Here is a 19,639-nt window from a genome sequence, read left to right on the forward strand (position 1 = left end):
ATACGGGTGGTGTAGGATTGGCTGTGGTGGTAGGCCTACAACATAGCATCAGAGTGATGTTAAGGTGTCACAGCATAAAATACACCTTTCTCGCTTACTATCGCTGTCTGTTGTATCATGTTAATTCCTTTTTGTGTTATTGTGATTTATGGTTATTTGAGTTTGCGTAAGTTACTTTAATTTGTCGATAATGGGCTGTCGGGGGCCCTCATATTACTCCTTGCCCAGGGCCCACAAAACTTTAAGGCCACCACTGTATAAATGTTGCAAAATTTCTATTAATTTTTGATAAAATAAAAAAAAACAAAAACAGACTGAAATCAGCATATAGTTTAATGATTTTTGATCCTGCGAGCCAAACTTCATGACTGATGTGCGTCGCGAGTTCAGCAAATTCTTCATGTGTGTGTCCACAAAGATTTGTGTGTGTGTGTGTGTCCACAAAGAACTACCAGGTTTGGTGGCCGTGTCTAATTATATTCATCGATACATTTGCCTCAGTAGTAGATCTTTACATGCACGTCTACCATGTCATGCACGTAAACCATTACGGTTTTGCCACTTTTTCATTTTGTTGCTGTATTTTATTTCCACAATATCGTTTGTTTACCACAAAAAAAATAAGTAAATATGGTAAAAATAGCACAAAAACAGTCGAAATCCACATAAAATATTTATCATCGACGACTCAATTAGTGATTTTCACTGCTATAAGGCGTAGCCGGCTTCCAGTCGAATTTAAAGCTTGCACGTTGGAGTGGCCTGGTTGCCTTGGACAAAACGTTAGACAGGCGCAGCTATGTCAGCCGGTGCATAACTTCATTTGCAACACCACAACAAAACTTTGTCAAAACCCCTCGTAAACCAAGAAACTGGTGGTAACTTTAGTTTCAGCACCAAAGCCATCGCCATTAAAGAAAATTCCTCAGAAGAAACAACTGACAAGTGTGAGCGCTTTCTGCTTGGTCATTCTTACAGTGGCAAGTTCAAATAAGTTTTACTTATACGCCCACCGGGTAAAGTTTTTCTTATGACCGGCCACACGTTGACGATGTTGGTTGATGAACCTGTCAACATGCGTCACCAAGCGGGTGGATTGCGGGTAACTTGGTAAAAAGTCGCAAGTTAGTTCCTCCTCCGCTCTGTCTGTGTACAACGACGTTGCTAAGGCAGCCACCACCACCTAGCTGCAATGGAAGCATGCTACACGTCGGTGGGGGGCGAGGAGAAGCCTGTCACATTGTCACGTGATGAGATCGCAAAGAATTTGAATCGGTCTCCCATCTTGTCCGGGTTCGTTATCACGTCGTAGCTGCCAATCAACTTACGTCGTATGTCGTCATCCGTGGTGTGACGTAGCAGCATCTATCGCATCCAAAGAAACAGAGCAGGGTGAACAAGCGATTTGCCATAGCTGCAGTCAACTACAGCGTCCATCAGAACCTGCTTGATCATACAATTTCGAAAAGAAAAACAAGACATGTGATCAAACAAAGTAATTACAGTATATTCAAATATTGTGCAACTGATTGGTTAGCCACAGTTACCATGAGCCGGGTGTCGATTCCCATATTTCGTAGGAAAGTGCGCTGCGTAATCGGACCGCTGCATGTCACGAGAGAGTCGTTGAGGTTGTCGTGAAGATATTTAAAGTCGACGTCGGCTGTGATGTCACAATGGCCTACGTCATGAAACACGTCGACTTGTGTGTGTTTCTTGAACCCCTGCAGTGGCGGAATAAAAGAAGTGATTACCCTCGATCAGACGACGCATTATAACTAGAGATGTACCAAAACCAATATTTTGGTCGATACCGATATCACTCTCTGGCTGAATGCTGAAATGGCCACAATTGGATGGACAACCTAACATCTGATGGTTCGGGTTCGTTCAATTGGATATCAGTATGTTAAAGTTTCTACCCCGAAGGGCGCTTGTCGTTTGGTTGAGAAGCTTTTGTCAGGCCAAGACTACCCAGATAGCCGTTTTTACGTTGCTAAACGTTTAAAAACCCATGTCACATGGTTGTTTTTAAGCTGGTTCTATCAGTTTGTGATTTAATTTCCACCTTTCGTTGTAAATGTCAGAATAAGTAGTCTGCGCAACGAACTCCCACAGGGCCACAGTTATCACCACTTGCTGCTAACAAGTCAAAGAACATCTATGTCAGGGCTACTCAACTGACGGACGGCGGTCCAAATCCGGACCTTCTGAGTGTTTATAGTCGACCTCAGGCTTTCGGAAGAAAACCTCATTGCCACGTTTTCGGTTTCTTTAAACAGATTTCTAGTATTTTTTTCTGTGATTATCCTGCTGGGGCGGGGTCCCCCAACACTTTGTCAAAAATCCTAGATGAGTTACATTTTACCTAAAAAAATGGTTCGTTACTATTATTGATACTTTAACTTTCGTGGTTGCGTATGAAATAATTTATTCACCGGACCGCTAAAAGCATTCAATTTGTCACACTGGACCTTTATTAACATTAGTTGAGTAGCCCTGATCTATGTCTTTTGATGTTGCCGATTTGCGTCACATTTTTATTTTTTATAGTGATACTTCACTCTTCACTATTTCTGTTGCGTTACTTGGTGTGTGGTAGCACGTGTCATCACACACCATCATCTCTCTTGACGACAGCGCAGTGTGTGTTTTGCGATTTTGAATGTTAGGCTACAAAACACAAGCCTTAAAGCAGCCGGCGGCCATGGCAGCTAAGTAGTGCTTGAATGACCGCCGGTGCTACCTCCTCAGTCGGCCAAGTTTGGCCGCCGGTTTCTTCTAGCCAACTATTTAATTTCGCAATAGAATGAGGGTGGATGAACTGTCGAAAATATGTCGCATAAGAACTGTCGCATTCATCCATTGTGCGCGAATGCGCAAGTAATAGCGTTAATTACCGTGACGCGAAACCACAAGTCGCAGATTTGCGATTTTTTGCATGATTATATAGCAGTACTAGACGAACATAATTGAAAAAAATAACAACACAAATGTTCTGCTTATTAATGATCTCAAGTAATGTTTTTAAAAAAACCTTCGCGCATTTGCCTGTTTGACTAAGTCTTGTTTGTAATTCCCAACGTTTATTTTAACAAAGTGTTAATCCAAAATGCTAATTTACATGAGCTGGCAATATTGTCGTTTTTATGTAGATGCAATGCTGTCGGACATTGAATCGTTATTAAAAAGGAAAACTAGGCTAATTGACATCCGAAGGAAAAACACGTGTCTTCATAGTTGAGAAATATTCCCGCTATGGGTTAGTGACTTCACACCCTCAATGGTGACATCCAGTGTCGGATTAAGGGGGGGGGGCGGACGACTGGGCTGAAGCCCAGGGCCCCCACTTTTGGGGGCCCTCACCTCAAAGAAAAAAAATCTATTAATTTTTTAGTGGAGATTGCTGCTTTAATTCGTATGTCAAACAAGCAGGGGTGGCTCACCCATAAATGCTGCGATGTTGCAGCACTCCTGTCCCGCCCCAGGTATTCAATTTTTTTGAACAAAAAACATATTTATTTGCTACTTTCATATCCGAGTTATGTGTATGTAGGCCTAAATGTGCTGTAGAAACATGCCGTTCTGCCGCTGAGCTTTTTGAATTGTTGCAAAGCCTTTATTCATGGCTCGTCTCGTCTACTCATCGTTGGGAAGTCCATCGAAAATTCCTAGATGGTTTGCCTGTTATAAAGACATTATCTCATACCAGATGGTCATCTAGATATGATGCAGTCAGTGCATTAAACAAAAGATACAGTGAGACTATTTTAGCGCTTGAAGAATTGGCTACTGATGATGCTCAATCTCGAGAGAGCAAAGTCGAAGGAGAAGGATTTGTAAAAAAGTTGAAACAACTGGAGACAGCTATTTTGCTTGAAATGTGGAGTGCAATTTTGGAAAGGTTTCAAAAAACAAACCTGTCCCTTCAAAAAAGTGGATTGTGTTTGAATAATGCAGTACAGTTGTTACAGAGTCTCATGAGCTTTGTCAAAAGCGGAAGATCCAACTTTGAAACGTATGAAGAAAAAGGTAAGAAGAAATGTGGATCCAACACCTACGCAGGTTCTTCAAAACGAATTCAAACCCAAAGTTATAGGCATTTTGATGAGCCCTCTACAGAGCCAACGATTTTTTTCCCCAAGAGATAAATTTAGAGTTGAAGTGTATCTTGCCATAATTGACAAACTATTTGCAGAACTGGATAAGCGTTTGAAAGCATAAGGTAACGTCGAAAGTAAGTTTGGTTTCATTTCGAAACTGACGGATCTTAGCCCTAACGAGATTCAGCAAGCTACTGTTGCATTGATGAAGGAAGATCCCATGGATTTCGAAGCCAATTTTCCAACTGAAACAGTTCATTTTGCAGAATTTTTCAAAGTGAAAACTGCTGATGATGGAAAAGAAGCCTCAGAAAACCCTGATAAACACAAAGTGGAAGACAGTGTTGAGCTCAACATGTTCTTACTTCTAAGGGAAAACAGGTGCGTTGAAACATTTCCCAATGTCTCCAACTGCAGTGGAGAAAGATCTTTTTCAAAATAAAAAAGAATCAAAAACGAAGTTCGAAATTCTTCGCGGCAAGAGCGAGTTTCGAATCTTTCGCTTCTAAGCATTGAACACGATATTTTGGATTCATTGAATTTTGAAGAATTGATCAGCGATTTTGCCATGAGAAAAGCAAGAAAGCGTCCATTTTGAGTTGATATAAACAATTTTCTAGGGCAGCAAACAAAATGACTACCGGTACCGCCTACCAGTTTGCAGTTTCATTTTTGATTTATGGCCTATACTCCTATGAATATGATTTTTTTTTATCGTGTGAAGCTGACAAACAATTATTCACAGTTCATACATAAAGTTGAACCACAGAGAAACAAAACATAGTAACTTTAGCGGGTTTAGCATACTTTATTTCACACGAAATATAACATAATTAAAATAAAACAAACTCAAACGTTTTCGACACGTACGTGTGTCCTCATCAGGAATTAAATCTGCAATACATAAAATGAAAAATCGTAAGATAAATTTGACTATGCACTGTAACTGTAACGACACTCTGGACTGAAAGCACAAACTGAACAAATGATACGAGAATGATTGCGAGTAAATTATGCGGTGGGAAACAGATCACGTGAGGTGTAGACCAGTGGTTCTTAACCGCCGGTCCGTGTAATTTTTTTGCCGGTCCGCAAAAGATCTTACTTTCTGCAAAGCTTATTTTAATGTGGAGTCATTAGCATACTGTAAAATTGTGATCGCACTGTGAAATATGCACAGCTGTAAAACTGACATATCTCCACGTAAAATTGTTTGATAATAAAGGTGAACTTTTTGATGACCTAATTCTGTGCCGTTGATAATGTTTTTGTGACAAATTGCATAATAGTTTTCAAAAAGTTTTGAAACACAGAAATACATAAACAAATGGGGAATTTTGTCCTTGATTTTGAAAAATTTCAAAGTCATTGGAGACGAAAATTTGGAATTAGATAAGTTTGAAGTTCCGGGATAAAGTCAGGCCTACAATGGAAATTTTCCAGAACCGGAGTTTGAGAAAGCAAAGATCTTGTTTTTCAAAGAATGGAATGAAGACAAGCCGATTTGCTGTGGAAAATGCTGGTGAAATGGAGTGGTGAAAAAAGTAAAAAGAGGTGCTGAGCGTTGTGAGTCAACAATTGAAAGAGTTGGCTAACAATTTTAACGATTTCTTTCGCGTAACACGAAGATCCTCGACATGGAAACTTTTGGATAAACAATCCATGCATCGATGATGTCAACACATGCGACCTTAATCTTCATGAAAAAGAAAGTCTGATTGAATTACAATATGTTATGCTTCTACTTTGCAATCCAGATTCGAAAAACATCATCGTCACACTTCTGGTTATCTCTTGCAAACGAATTCGTGCCTAACTTTCAAAACAATCGATTTGATGGTAATTGTTTCAACCAGCTATTTAGAAACGACAGTTCTTTTTCATGTCTGACTTTTACAAAGCAAAGAAATCGCCTGGATGCCAAAACAGAGCTACGTGTTTTAGAAACTTCTTTGATATCTCGTTTTCCTCACATAGGCTACTGGCAGCGTAACAGTAGCAAATTTCCCACTGACACTGATTTTGTATGGAAATGGATTAACATTTTTCTGTTTGAGTTGATTTGATTGCCGTTTTATTCTAATTTTCGTCCTGAATACAAAGCATATGCTAAAATCTTGCATTATGGTGCGCAACGACAACTTTGGTTAACAAAACGTTACAAATATTCATTCTATTCACTACGATCTTTGGTTGCCGGTCCGGAAACATTTTTTAAAAATTTTGCCGGTCCCCCACTGTTAAAAGGTTAAGAACCACTGGTGTAGACTACAGGCATGTGACAAACAATTAGAACACACACAAAAGGAACGATGAGCCACAGGCGAATGGTTGAGAGATGGATTGTTACGTTTGATTCTTAAGGCTTCCATGATCTTAGTCTGAAAATCAGATCTGCCTCGAGAGATGATTTCAAATTGGTCGATCGAGACATTGTCAGTGCACGTTTCACAAGAGGCGATGTGCTCTTTAATTGCACTTTTAGTTGTTAGGTTTGGGTTTAAGTGCTCCCTGGCCCTTGTCAACAAATGTCTGGTTGACATACCAATGTATGTCTGGTTTGCGTATCATTTGTTCAGTTTGTGCTTTCAGTCCAGAGTGTCGTTACAGTTACAGTGCATAGTCAAATTTATCTTACGATTTTTCATTTTATGTATTGCAGATTTAATTCTTGATGAGGACACACGTACGTGTCGAAAACGTTTGAGTTTATTTTAATTATGTTATATTTCGTGTGAAATAAAGTATGCTAAACCCGCTAAAGTTACTATGTTTTGTTTCTCTGTGGTTCAACAAAGCAAACTCTCTACCAAAGCTTTATACATAAAGCTGCGGCCAAAAACAAACGTTTGGTTTTTTTGTGAAACGATTAAGCTTACTTTGATCGCTCTGTATCTCAACAGTTTTGTGTTTAAGTATTCGACACCAAGTCACACCAAGCACTAAAAGTGTATTGTCATTGCTAAATTTGCTTTTCAACCAGAAAACGAATCTTTTCCGAAGAAATACTGCTTAAAATTAACCAGGTTTTGCTTTCAAAAAGACAACTAGAGAACAGTGGCGTACCTAGAGAATAGTAGCGTCGCTCGGGTAAGTTTGAGAGTTTGCGCCCTCTAACAAAGTCAGCATTAAACGAATTATGTCATTTTGTTGTTTTAAAAATAATGTTCCTGTTTAATTGCTTTTTTCGATCCCAATCGAAGCAAAAGCACAGTACCAACTACACAATACACACAACTCGGGGTTGGAGGCGGAGCCCCCAGCTGCTGAGAAATGCTTTTAGCGTCATTGATCGATAGCCTACCCTTTTTAGCAAAAAATGTCGCTTAATAAGGGCCCCAACTTTCAGCTCAGCCCAGGGCCCCATAAACCCTTAATCCGGCCCTGGTGACATCACAACGGTATAAATGGTCAAATTTTATGAAAGGCGATATTCAGTAATGCAGTTGAAACAATTTACTGAGCAGCTGAAACAATTTAGTGCCGTTAGATGGTCCGCAATTCGCAGTACTGGATTACAATCCCGATAAAGCAGTTTGTTATTTTTCTACATCAATGCAGGCCTCGAAATTCACGGCGGACATGTCCGCCGTCACAGCATGTGATGTCCGCGGGAAGTACCATTTAGATCGGTCATATTTGTCCGCCAAGAAATGACAGAGGAACTAGCGATACAAATCGTCACTGCATAGCACGAACAATTGTTGCGAGAATATAATTTTCTCGCATTCTAGCGCATCTAGAATATGTGAACACTGTATCCTTCAACTTCTATTCGAGCAGGAAAACTTTCGCTTTTTACGTTGTTTCAACGATTGATGACATTGAATCACCGTAACAAAGAGCATTGTGACGCAAAAAGCCACACGACCTCGTTTAGTGGAAGTTAATCAGTTATGCGGCGTACTTAGCAGCCACATGGCGCTTTGACTCTTCAAGCGCAGGTCGTTGGTCTGATGAAAGCCTTTCAGAATGATTTCGCTGAAATTTTAAAAAGCCGTCGTAGCTATAGTTCTCAAATGGCGAAGAATTATCAAGATGAAGTTTTTTTTTTTTTTCTTTTTTAAAAAAAAAAAAATAAAAATAAAATGTCCGAAAAAATATATAGTCAATTCGGTCAAAATTTCTCGGTTGCGAACTCCAACATGAAATCGCTTGCGTTGTTCAACTGCAGATAAACTTTTGAGTTTGAGGTTAAATGCTGCATCATACAAAACATTCAATTATGACGCGGCACACGCGCACTGGCACAGTAACGCGGAGCGAGCACGCCACAACGTGAGAGGTGAAATTGTTAAATTAAATCACTTTGTAATTGCGAACCATTAGAGTGTAGCCTAACGTGTTTTTTTATTTGGTCATTCTTACTTGTTTTTATTCCTTTCCGTTGTACTGTATTTTTATTTTGCGTTATTTTTGAACGTATGTTAGTGTGCAATAAAAAAAGTCTGCGGCCGGGTGTTGCAAGGTTGAGTTTCGCTGATGAACGTTGAAGAAACGTTTGTCTGTTCAAACCTTTTTCAGATAAAACAAGACAACATTTCTGAGCGAAACTTAATGTTGTAGCTAGTCAGGAAGTGCAAATTTTGGTTGGTGTCAGCTACTTGAAAGGAAATATTTTCATCAGAAAAAATGACCGAAATAAATAAAAATTGCCCGAATTTTTTCAAGTCATTTCGGACAAATGACCGAAAAGTCTCAGATGACGATTGCCAATAAAACTGGTGTGTCCGCCGTGCGACTTAATTTGTCCGCCGATATAGCTGCTCAGACCGGACACGTTTGTCCGCCGTCAACAAAAACGAATTTCGAGGCCTGCAATGTGACGTTAGTTACTTAAAAAATCTATATCTTTGCTTCTGTAGAAAATCCGCAGCAAACGCCTTTTTTACACGTTTAGTATCGGCCAAATTTTGCGGATACCGATACTAAAAAAATGGCCGATATCACCGATATATCTCTAATTATAACTAGGCCTACCTTCGTTGATTAAAAGATAGCTACTTAAGTGCAATTTGTTGGTCGAAAGAGTTGATTATTCTATTGTTGTATATTTGGTGTGTTGCAGGCAGATGACACCATAAGTTACGAGTCGGAAAGAGTTTCAAAACTAATTACCCTCAAAGTGTCTTGTGTCGTGCCGAAACCTCCATAGTCAGCGAGCAGCGACGATCCACATCCCCCTGATATCATGGAGGCCATATCCCGGCAGATGATGGCGGATTCCGGGCTCACTTCAACATGGTCTCGGTCGTCAATGTCCTGTTCATCATAATGTCATCAATGGCCGGTTTCCAGACCAGCTGACACAAACGTTATGAAACACACTTTACAAGTAGCTCTCCATTTAGCGGCATCTAGTGGATGGAATAATTCAGACAATTCAAATATTATTTCGCGACCGGGCCTGCGTCAGTGGTTCAAAGCCTTTTCAAGTGCGCCAGTACGAAGATAAAAACGCCTATGATCAATCAATAACTATGTTTGCACCACTGCTAAGCTATCTTTATGCCAAAGTGGGCAGATATTAGTACATAAAATTTGAGAAGTGCTATGTGAAAAGTTACGGAGAAAGCTGGTTGAATATTCAACTTACCTGGACTAGTGTCTTGCATGCCGGGGTTGGCACAGGCATCAACGTGAAGCGAAAGTCTTCGTGATTATCAGCAACATCCACGTAGACTTCCCTCCATCCATCCTTGCCTCTGACGAACTTGTGCACTGGGAGAGCGTCAAAAAATTCATGAGCCACAAATAACATGCAATCCGCGCGAGGCACGTTCTCCAACGTACGATGCCAGGACACGGGGAAACCATGCTTGCTTATGATGGGAACCGATGCCTCGTCGCATGCCAGTAGCGCATCTGGGCATAGCGTCTCTTGCTGAATGGTTGTAAGCGCAGGACTGATCTCAACCAAGTGGAAGGAAGGTGTTGTTCCTGCGCGAGATGCAATTGTCAGCTCATGTCCTAACCAAGTCATCGAAAGAATGGCGACTTACATTGATCATTCTGGGTGAAAAACACAAAAAACACTAAGCGGTTTAAACCTGGTTTTAACCGGTCAAAACTAGGTTTAAACCGGTCAAAACCCTGTAATGAGTTGCTTGATCGTGTTCGCCAGAAAATCACTGAAAATGTGAGAGATGGTAGAAGGTGAGGGAGAAGGTGAGCGAGAAAGAAAAGATGAAATTGACTGGTGAATGAAGCATTTGAATATACTGGAGAGACTTGTTAATTTCAATTGTTCAATTGAGGTGTTCTACATAAAGTAGATAGGCATAAGGCATCACAACTTATTCCTTTTCCGATAATCCTTTCTTGGCTTGACGTGTACTTTGCTTCAAAGAACGAATCATAAACTATCCTGTCTTTAATTTTTAAAGCATCTTAGAATATGCATTCGCATTGTTTTATTTTAACTGGATAAAATTTGATGGCAAATGTTTTTCATAAAAAAAATTGTTGGAATAAATTCTTGTACTTCAGTTGGCTGTGCAAATTGCTCATCGTTCTACCAAGCATTTTTTGGTTCATCAGAAACTTATTTTTAGAATTTGAATTTTCTCAGTAATTAAAATAACCAACTGATTGAAATATCAAAAACAAACAGAGAAGTTGAATATTTTTTGTTCCAAATCCAGCATTTAGGTTATGCTGATCAAAACAAAATATAGTTGAACATCATTACTAATAACATGAAGGGTAATACTTTTAATTCAATTGAAAAGCAACTTGATTCATACACTAAAGGGGTTTTGACCAGCAATAGGTGGTCAAAACTGCCCGGTTTAAACCAGGTTTTAACCGGTTTTTACCGGGCGGTTTAAACCGCCCCGGTTTAAACCGATCAACCCTGCTTCCCCAAGGCTACTTGCTGGATCTGCCCCTGATCCTGCTCACCTTTCCATGTCTTGTGGAGTTGGCTAAACGTGCGCATGACATCATCGGCGAGTGTTCCCCTCCCTGGCCCGAGTTCAACAACATTAACATCGGTTGGTGAGCCATGGGCGGCCCACTCACTAACCAGCCACACACCGATCAGCTGAAACAAGAGGTGATTTAATTCAGTGGTTCTCAATCCCCGGTTTGCAAAGTATTCCACTGCCTTTCAAAGTAATTTTAATACGAAATCATAATATTGCAAAGTCATAATTCCCTGTAACTTATTTTCGTTCACAACAGCAAAACTGGCGTATTTTGCCTTTGTTCATGTCACAAAATGGCTAATAAAGAATTACTTTTTGATGACCTAGATTTTGGGCCTTCACAATTGTTTCGTTATAAACAGTGTCTCGCTTTCAAAGTTTTGCAATGCAGTGTTGCCAGATGAGGAGTTTTGTCTCAATTTGGGAAAATTTAAAGGTTGTTGAGCATAAATTTTGAAATTGGAGAAATGTTAAGGTTCCAGAAGAAAGAAGTAGAATTGCAAAGCGAATATCTTTTCTTAGAGATCATTCAGTTAAAGTGGTGGAAAAACAGCACTTTGAAAGGGGATAAAAAAATTCCAGACATTAGTTAGGAGTTAGATATTAGTTAGTTAGATAAGACACTAGAAGTCGACTAGCGGTGAAAAATTCTGGTGAAATGTAATGTAATTAAAAAATTTACAAAGTGTCTGTGGAAAAAATCTGGCAACACAATCTGTGTGAAAAGGGTCTGGCAACACAGTTGTTTTACAAAATCATTCATCACTTTTAAAATGTTGCAGTAGCTTGTCTTGTTAAACTGCATAAGGATTTATTTGGAATGGCACTTTGGGTTAGTCCAGTGCAAAACAGAAGATATGTGTAATTATAATTGAAGGTGATGTCTCTCAACCTCTGTTCTGGTTCCTCAATGTTATTTAGATTGACAAGTTATACAAGAATCCTTCATTTAGAATGCAACAAAAACAATCAAACATTACAAGTAACTAAAATCAGCCAGGTTCGGAAACTTGTATAATTTATTGATAAAGCTTTTGCCACGATAAAGGCGGCTTCTTCAGTATCTCGAAAAGCACAAGGAAATGAAAACATATATAACAATTTAAAGTTACTTTGCCAGTGAGATCTATGATAAAAAATACAACAACAACTTCTTCACAGTTACAAGCTGCAAAAGATATCATAGAACTGCTTAAAGTAGAGGCATGGTTAAATGTTATGAAATCGTTACCACTATGTCTGATAATTTTCAAGGGTTGCCAGATCTGCGAGTGTTTCCAGCCAAACTGGAGTAGTTTTGCTTCCCAGTTGCAGGAAATTTTTAGCAGTTTTAGGTTGTGATATTGTTAATTCTTTTGATTTTCTATTATTTCGCATCAACAGTGACAATGCCTGACAATAGATTGTTAGAGATACTCTTACATACCTCACCAAACATCTGGCTAAGCTCAGGTGACGTAATGAAGTCTCCATCTGATCCAAACACATCCTGCTTCATGTAATACCCCTTCAATATTCACAAGCCATCATTTTTAAACATATATTTTTGAAGTGGCTATACTGTATTTACAGCATTAGTTGCAATCAAAAAGCATTGTTTCAGGGCAAGTGTTGCCAGGGTTAAGATTTCAGTTTTGTTGTCTGTGCCCGGGACTAGGGATGCCCAAAGTAGAATTTCGAATCCTTAAGATTCGAATCCATCCAGAATCGAATCTAAAAACCGCTTTTTTATCGGGTAATTGGATTCGGAAATAATACAGAGAAAGGAAAAAAATTATAAATTTTTTTTTGAAAAAATGCTCCGCCGATCCGCAACATGCCTGCAATTCACGTGCGTCGTGCATGCCAATCCAGACATTGCAATTCATCACAGTTGTGAACGATTGAGAACTTGTTAAAATGATGGCTTTGTAAAGCTTCTTTTTCATTCCGTTATGTGTATTTTCTCAATAAAAAGTAAGGGTTAAAAATTTACGCCAAGGATTCTAGAATAAGATTTGAAATTCTAGATCTGAAAATAAATTCTAGAATAATTCTAGAATAGGCAATTATTCTACTTTGGGCATCCCTATCCGGGACTTCAAAATTCCTAAACTCACGAGTTTTTCTCTTAAACAGCTTAAAATTTTCTCAAATTAGGGCAGAGTTATTCATATATATACCAACACAAGTGCTATAAATATAATAGCCATGTCCTTCTTTTTAGTTGAGTCTCCTACAACTCAGCAGTTGTGAACTTAGCACATTGCAGTTGAGCAAGTGACAACTAAGCGGATGCAACCTAGTTTGTATCATGAACAGTTCGGACCATCAGTTCGTACCTTGAAAAGATTGAGAAATTTTTTTTAAAAAAGCCGAAGTTGCTGATCGCAGTTTCCGCAAAAAATTTTCTGCAGTTTCCGCTAACCTGTACTCTAACCATAGAGTAATCTATGCTCTAACCAAGGCGACAGATCGTCTTGGCTCTAACCCTAACCCTCTTTGATTGCAGTTTCCGCAAACATTTTTCCGCAGTTTCAGCAAACGTTTTTCCGCAGTTTCCGCTAACCTTTACCCTAACCATAAAGTAATCTATGCTCTAACCCTCGCTGATCACAGTTTCCGCAAACATTTTTCCGCAGTTTCTGCTAACCGCAGTTTTCGCTTACTCTAACTCTAACCATAGAATAATCTAATGCTCTAACCCTAACCCTCGCTGATTGCAGTTTCCGCAAACATTTTTCCGCAGTTTTGCAGTTTCCGCTAACCCTAACCCTCGAGTTTGTTTCAAATTGTTTGGGGAAACTCCAATCAGCGACTTCGGCTTTGTGCTATTAAACTGTGATCAGCGACTTCAGCTTTTTAAAAAAAATTTCTCGATTTTTTTAGGGTACGAACTGACTGTACGAATGGTTCAAGGTACGAACTAGGTTGCACCCCAACTAAGCTAGCAACATTTCAACTTGGCATGCATCAAGTCAGCAAATTCAGTTTAGAAAGTAATGACCAAGCAAGTCCGAAGACAGATGAAAATTTCATTTGCTGACTTGGGAAGTAGCTGAAATGTACATGCTAAGTTATCGCATGCCGAGAGGTCCGACTACCTTTTTAGTTATAATGTAATACCATTCCGGGACCTTACGAATACTGCTTGCCGTAACTTATATTGAAACTGTTTAGGTCTAGGCCTACATCTAACTCTATTGATTTTCGATATCATCTCTTAAAAAAAGTCAATTTGCATAGCTTTGTTGAACAAATTACTTACTGAACTAGGAGAGATTAAAGTTGCCCTCATAAACTCAGCAACTGATATGGGTCCAGTTGTAATAATTTTATTCCGAAGGTGTTCTTTCACATTAAATGTTGATTTGTCATCAGGATTAACAAATTTTTTGTTATTACAACAACAGGATGTGTAGAAATGTCTCACATGAGGACGCATAAAACTGATCAATTTCATACTGAAACTTCCGCATACCCACGACTGTTCAAAACTTTATTCTCAAATCTCAATCTGGATTCCGTCTTGGAATTAGTGTTGCCAGATTCCATAAGTAAATTTTCCTAATATTGTTCCAAAATAGGAAACGTCCTTGAGTGAAAATCGAACTTCCGTCGCATTGATGCTATATGATGTCTGTTATACAGTGCTTCCACTTTTACAAAGCTAGATTACCACTTGTATTACCACATTTGTCCTCAGATTACCACATTTTTTACTGTGATTTTTTACCCGATCTTAACCGTATTTCGACTTACTTTTACATTAACACAGTGGCTATTTTTACCCACTTGTTGCCATAGTTAATATCAGGTGTTGTCAGAGTTAGGATTAAAGTTCGTAAGGGTTAAGGTAAGACTTAGGAATAAGGTTAGGGTTTTGATCTTTACCCAGAACCAAAAATTTTTCTAAAATGCAAGTTTTTGTTTTCAACAGCTTTAAACTTTTCTCAAATTACGACAGAATTCCTTATCCGGCAACGCTATTATTTGGTTATATTTACACTATATAGTGTAAAATAAGGCCTAAAACAACTACTCAGTTTATTAACAGAACGTCCGAAATAAGAAAGCAAAGTACCGGTACCAGTAGCTTAGCCTAGAATTTTGAAAGGGGGGGTTTTGACGGCCGGCGGGCTTCGCCCGCCGGCCTCTTCGCCAAAGGCGACACCCAGCGGCGGGGGTCTGGGGGGCCTCCCCAGAAAATTTTGAAAAATTACTATAAATTTGGTGCATTCTGAGAGCATTTTCAACAAAAATGTGGGTATAAATATTCCTGTAAAATGGTGCTGTCTGGTGGCATAGCAAAAGAATAAGATCATGTTTTCTTGGGCATTTTTCGGTAATAAAGCTAAGTCTCTATGTTTTCTTGTTGCTAATTCCTGGCTGAGATATTTGAATGTTTAGTATTCGCAAAACTCGCTCTTTTAATGCAGTTTCGTTTAAAATTAGGCAAACTTTGTTTTAGAGACATAGAGACTGAAAGCATCATTCTCAATATTGTGACGTCACACGCGTGCCAAAGGGAGGGTTGTAACCCCCAACCCCCCCCCCTGGCTACGCCACTGCAAAGTACTGTATTTGACACCGCAGCTAGAATCTGAAAGACATCTTGACTATGAATATGATCACATGGTCAGTGGTCACCCTACCTTCAAAGTCAAAAGTCAGGACGCATTCCAAAATCAAACCGAAAACGGCGGAACATGCTAGTCACATATGCTGTTATAAGTAGTTTTTTGCATATCTGTTCGATTTTGGAGGACAACAGTTTAAATGCTCTTATTTATTGATAATATTTTATGTCAAATTTTCAAAATTTATAACTTCCACATTTTGAAAACATTTCCACACAAAATTTCCATATTAGCCTACCACATTTTTACCACAAATTTTTCATTACCACATTTTTACCACAAGCATGATGAAAATTCCACAATTGTGGTAATTACCACAAAAGTGGAAGCGCTGCTGTTATAGTGTTCTTTACCAAGACTCAAGACAATAAATCTGTAGGCAATTTCAGTCTTTGTTGCTTTCAATGCATGAAAGGATACTTGAAGTTCGAAGTGCACAGAAACACATGAGTAATAAAAATCGTGTGTGTTTATATTTGCGCCCATTGCGATAACATACAGTACACTGCGATCACAGATGAGGTACAACAGACTACAGAAAGCAGCAAAGTGACATATAGTCTTCGAGTCAGCTGCTCCCCTTATTTTGGCTTGCCATTGTGTCTTTGCCGAGACACAATTAGAGATTAGAGAGTCCACAATTAGGGGTTATCTATTAAAAACGTCCTAAAAACTGAAAAAAAAACTCCTCCTCAACGCTTCTCCCATTTCCGCAAAATGTCCGCACTATAAGCCTGAAGCCTGTGTCAACTTCCTCCCCCCCTCCTTGTCTGTGCAAACAACACTACAGATAGACATTAGCTAGGAGTTGGTAAAAAGACACTAAAAATTGATTTGCAGTGAAAACTTTCATTTTCAGCCTAAATCCATTTTAAACTCACTCAAATGATGCTGTAACAAAAGGTAAAATGTTTAGTCAAAATATTTCAGGGAGGACAATTGCCCTTCTCTGACTGCATTATAGGCTACATTCAGAATTGTTATTTCAACCGAGAAATGATAATTCTCTATTTGTTTTCAAACCTTTTATAAATTTTTAGCATCTTATAATTCGTGCATTTCTAGTCATGAAAATTCGAGAGTCGAACCAGCGTCGCTTGATCTTGAAGCTTCTTCGTGTACGAAGTCACGCGCTAACCAACCGAGCTATCGGGGGGGGGGAGTCGGGGGACAGAATCGAAATAAATAGGCTATAGACAAATTTGTGAAATGTAGGCTAGCCTTTGCTGAAGACGTATATTTTACCGAGATAAGACTAGAAATCTCTAGGTTTAATCGACCAGTAGGCCACAATCCAGTGGTTTCACATTTAAAAATGACGCTACAGCGCCGGACGTGCTGCAGTGCATGGTTAAGCAAACATCGTTTATGTGATTCAACCCCTTATTAATTTATGAGTCTTACTTTACCACTCTGTTGCCGTTTCAATCGCAAGTTTTGAAAGAAGTTTTTCAAAACTTCAGTTGATAAAATATTACTTGAGATCGACTATGGGAGAAAGCAGGGCTTTCTGCGCTAGCAATAGGCTACTGTCCATTGAAAGTGATTTAGTCGAGACATTATCTTTTGACGATATAACTTCTGAATTTGCTTCAATGAAAGTTAGACGTATGGATAAAATAAAACAAACACTGCTTTAAATCTTCTGTTGTGTGGAATTTTAACCAGCTTTTACGATGGTGTTAAGAGAGGGCGTCATTTCGTGCAAAGATTGCGTTGCTGCGCCTGCACCACAGCTTCGGACAGGTTATTCCTGATAGTTTAGCATTGGTTTTGTGATGATTTTTGACGCAGTTGTTGCCAGGCAGTTATGCGATTTCCTATATGCCGCTGAATGGAGATCTGTCCTGAAATGTGTTGCTCAAGCGCACACCCCGAGAGCCGAACCAGTGCCGCTTGATGTTGAGTCGTGTGCTTGACCATTGACTCTCCTCACACGACCTGCAATGTTCAACAAAGATTACGGATACGTGTCCTCTCACTTTGCAGACACGCATCGAATTTTCGCACAAAATAGTTGTGTGATCAGAGTCAGAATGAGGCGCTGCAGTGACAAACATTTGGTGAGTATCTTGTTCCGGTTTCAGGGCCGGATTTAGCTGATGGGGGGCCCCGGCGCAAAAAAGATTTTTGCGTCCAAGGCGCGGAAAACCACCTCTACGTCTACAGTAGCCTATTCCTATATTAATCCTGCACTGCACAACATTTTGCAGAAACTTCAAAGGCTGAAAGAAAAAAAAGTAATAACATAAAATTACATTTTTTCACGTAGGAGGGCCCTTCAAAAGTCGGGGGCCCGGGGCACCCTCTACCCCCCCTAAATCCGGACCTGATCATAATGGTACTTACGTCGTAGCTTATTGTTGCATTATTTTAAATTTATCGCATCATGAACGAAAACTTATCTACCTGATCTTGTATGGTCAAAGTGATCGTCTTAAAGGCATATTAAATGAAATTTTCAAACGGGAATTAAGCATTAAAATGCGTAAACAGAACATTCAAGAATACATTTAAAAAAAAATTACCGAAAAAATTTGTTTTTAATGGCGCTGGCAAGGCACAAAGTCCAATGTTTCATTTATTTTCAAAATGACCAAAAAGTTCAAACACTGCTCGAGAGAATACGTCACAAAAGACAGCAATAACAAAAGCCACGTTACAACATCTGATGTTTTAACATCAGATCTGAGCAAACTGTCTGATGTTTTGACGTTGAAATCTGATGTTTTGATGTAGGCCTACATACATACATAGCCTACAGTTAAATCGCCGGCAGTAACAACTGTTGCGTGATCAGCTGATTGCTCGTCTTTTGTTACGTAGATTGTACAGTCGCACGCTTCGCTGCTCAGGGAGGCCCATTCTGGTTTTGAAAGCTCTGACAAAAGCACGCGCGCAATGATGGTCAAACCGCAATGGGGCAAAATTTTATTGAAAATCGTTTTATGGTAGCAAGTTAAACACAAAGAACGTGGAAAATCGCCAAGTCAGGTTTTTCCTTTAGTATCCCTTTAACACTTTGCAAGAAAAATTTAATGCGCACTGAAATGCCTTGCAAAGTTGCAAATGTGGTTTAGGGAACGTTCAAATATTACGTAACGCTTTTTTTCCGAATTTTTGACCCCCCCCTCCCCCATGTAACGCCAACGTAACGCTTTTTTCAATCCCCCCCTCCCCCATGTAACGCTTTTTCACTACGAATTCAGCACAAAAAACTACCATTCCGTAATCGACAGCGTTACGTAACGTTTTGCTTGAACCCCCTCCCCTCCGATGTGACGCTAACGTAACGCTTTACATAAACCCTCCCTCCCCCTCGAAGGCGTTACGTAATATTTGAACGTTCCCTAGCAGTTACTACAGTATCATAGCTGATGCCATCTTTGATGTAGAATAGATGCTTAGTTTGCAAAATTTTCCAACGTTCCCTATATCGTACAGCGTCCTAAAGTGTTCTTGGTTGATGAATTGATGTATTTTGGTTAAAATCAGATATAAATCATATTGAGTGAATCTTTATCCTTGAACTGGGAAAGCTTCTTGCAGAGCTTAATCCTGGCAGTTTCGCATACTTGTAGAGGCTTTGAATCACTGACGCAGGCCCGGTAACCGAGATTGACAGAGTGAAGTCTCGGATTGTTGAAGTCTTGTTGCCGGGGAACTATTCCATCCATTAGACGCCGCTGAATGGAGAGCAGTCCTCAACGTGCGTTGCTCAAGCGCACACCCCGAGAGTCGAACCAGCGCCGCTTGATCTTGAAGCTTCTTCGTTCCAGAAGTGACGCCCTAACCAATTGAGCTATCGGGGCGGACTGCCAAAGACCGCCTTGCCAGACCCTGTTCTAAACCGACACGAGAAAGCAGACGTTAGTAACAGGAAGAAGTCACCGTATTGATAAACTGTTTGCCTGTTTTTTTGCAATTTTGACAAATTGGTGCATTTCGACGAATCATCGATGAAGAGTGGAAGCAGTTCGGGCATAGC

General features: G+C 39.6%; 1 protein-coding gene across 1 annotated transcript; it reads right to left on the reverse strand.

The window, feature by feature from the left end:
* Positions 1-571: 571 nt before the first annotated feature.
* Positions 572-14,506, reverse strand: LOC145775509 (protein arginine methyltransferase NDUFAF7, mitochondrial-like). The gene is made up of 7 exons (XM_082586804.1): positions 14,280-14,506; positions 12,459-12,539; positions 11,007-11,148; positions 9,700-10,043; positions 9,222-9,365; positions 1,548-1,724; positions 572-1,365 (listed from the first exon to the last, which is right to left on the reverse strand). The coding sequence occupies exons 1-7, from the start codon at positions 14,472-14,474 to the stop codon at positions 1,204-1,206; spliced, it is 1,245 nt and encodes a 414-aa protein (XP_082442930.1). The 5' UTR covers positions 14,475-14,506; the 3' UTR covers positions 572-1,203.
* Positions 14,507-19,639: the final 5,133 nt, after the last annotated feature.

Source organism: Aplidium turbinatum, chromosome 8, assembly GCF_918807975.1.
Source record: "Aplidium turbinatum chromosome 8, kaAplTurb1.1, whole genome shotgun sequence".
NCBI classification, from domain to species: Eukaryota; Metazoa; Chordata; class Ascidiacea; order Aplousobranchia; family Polyclinidae; genus Aplidium; species Aplidium turbinatum.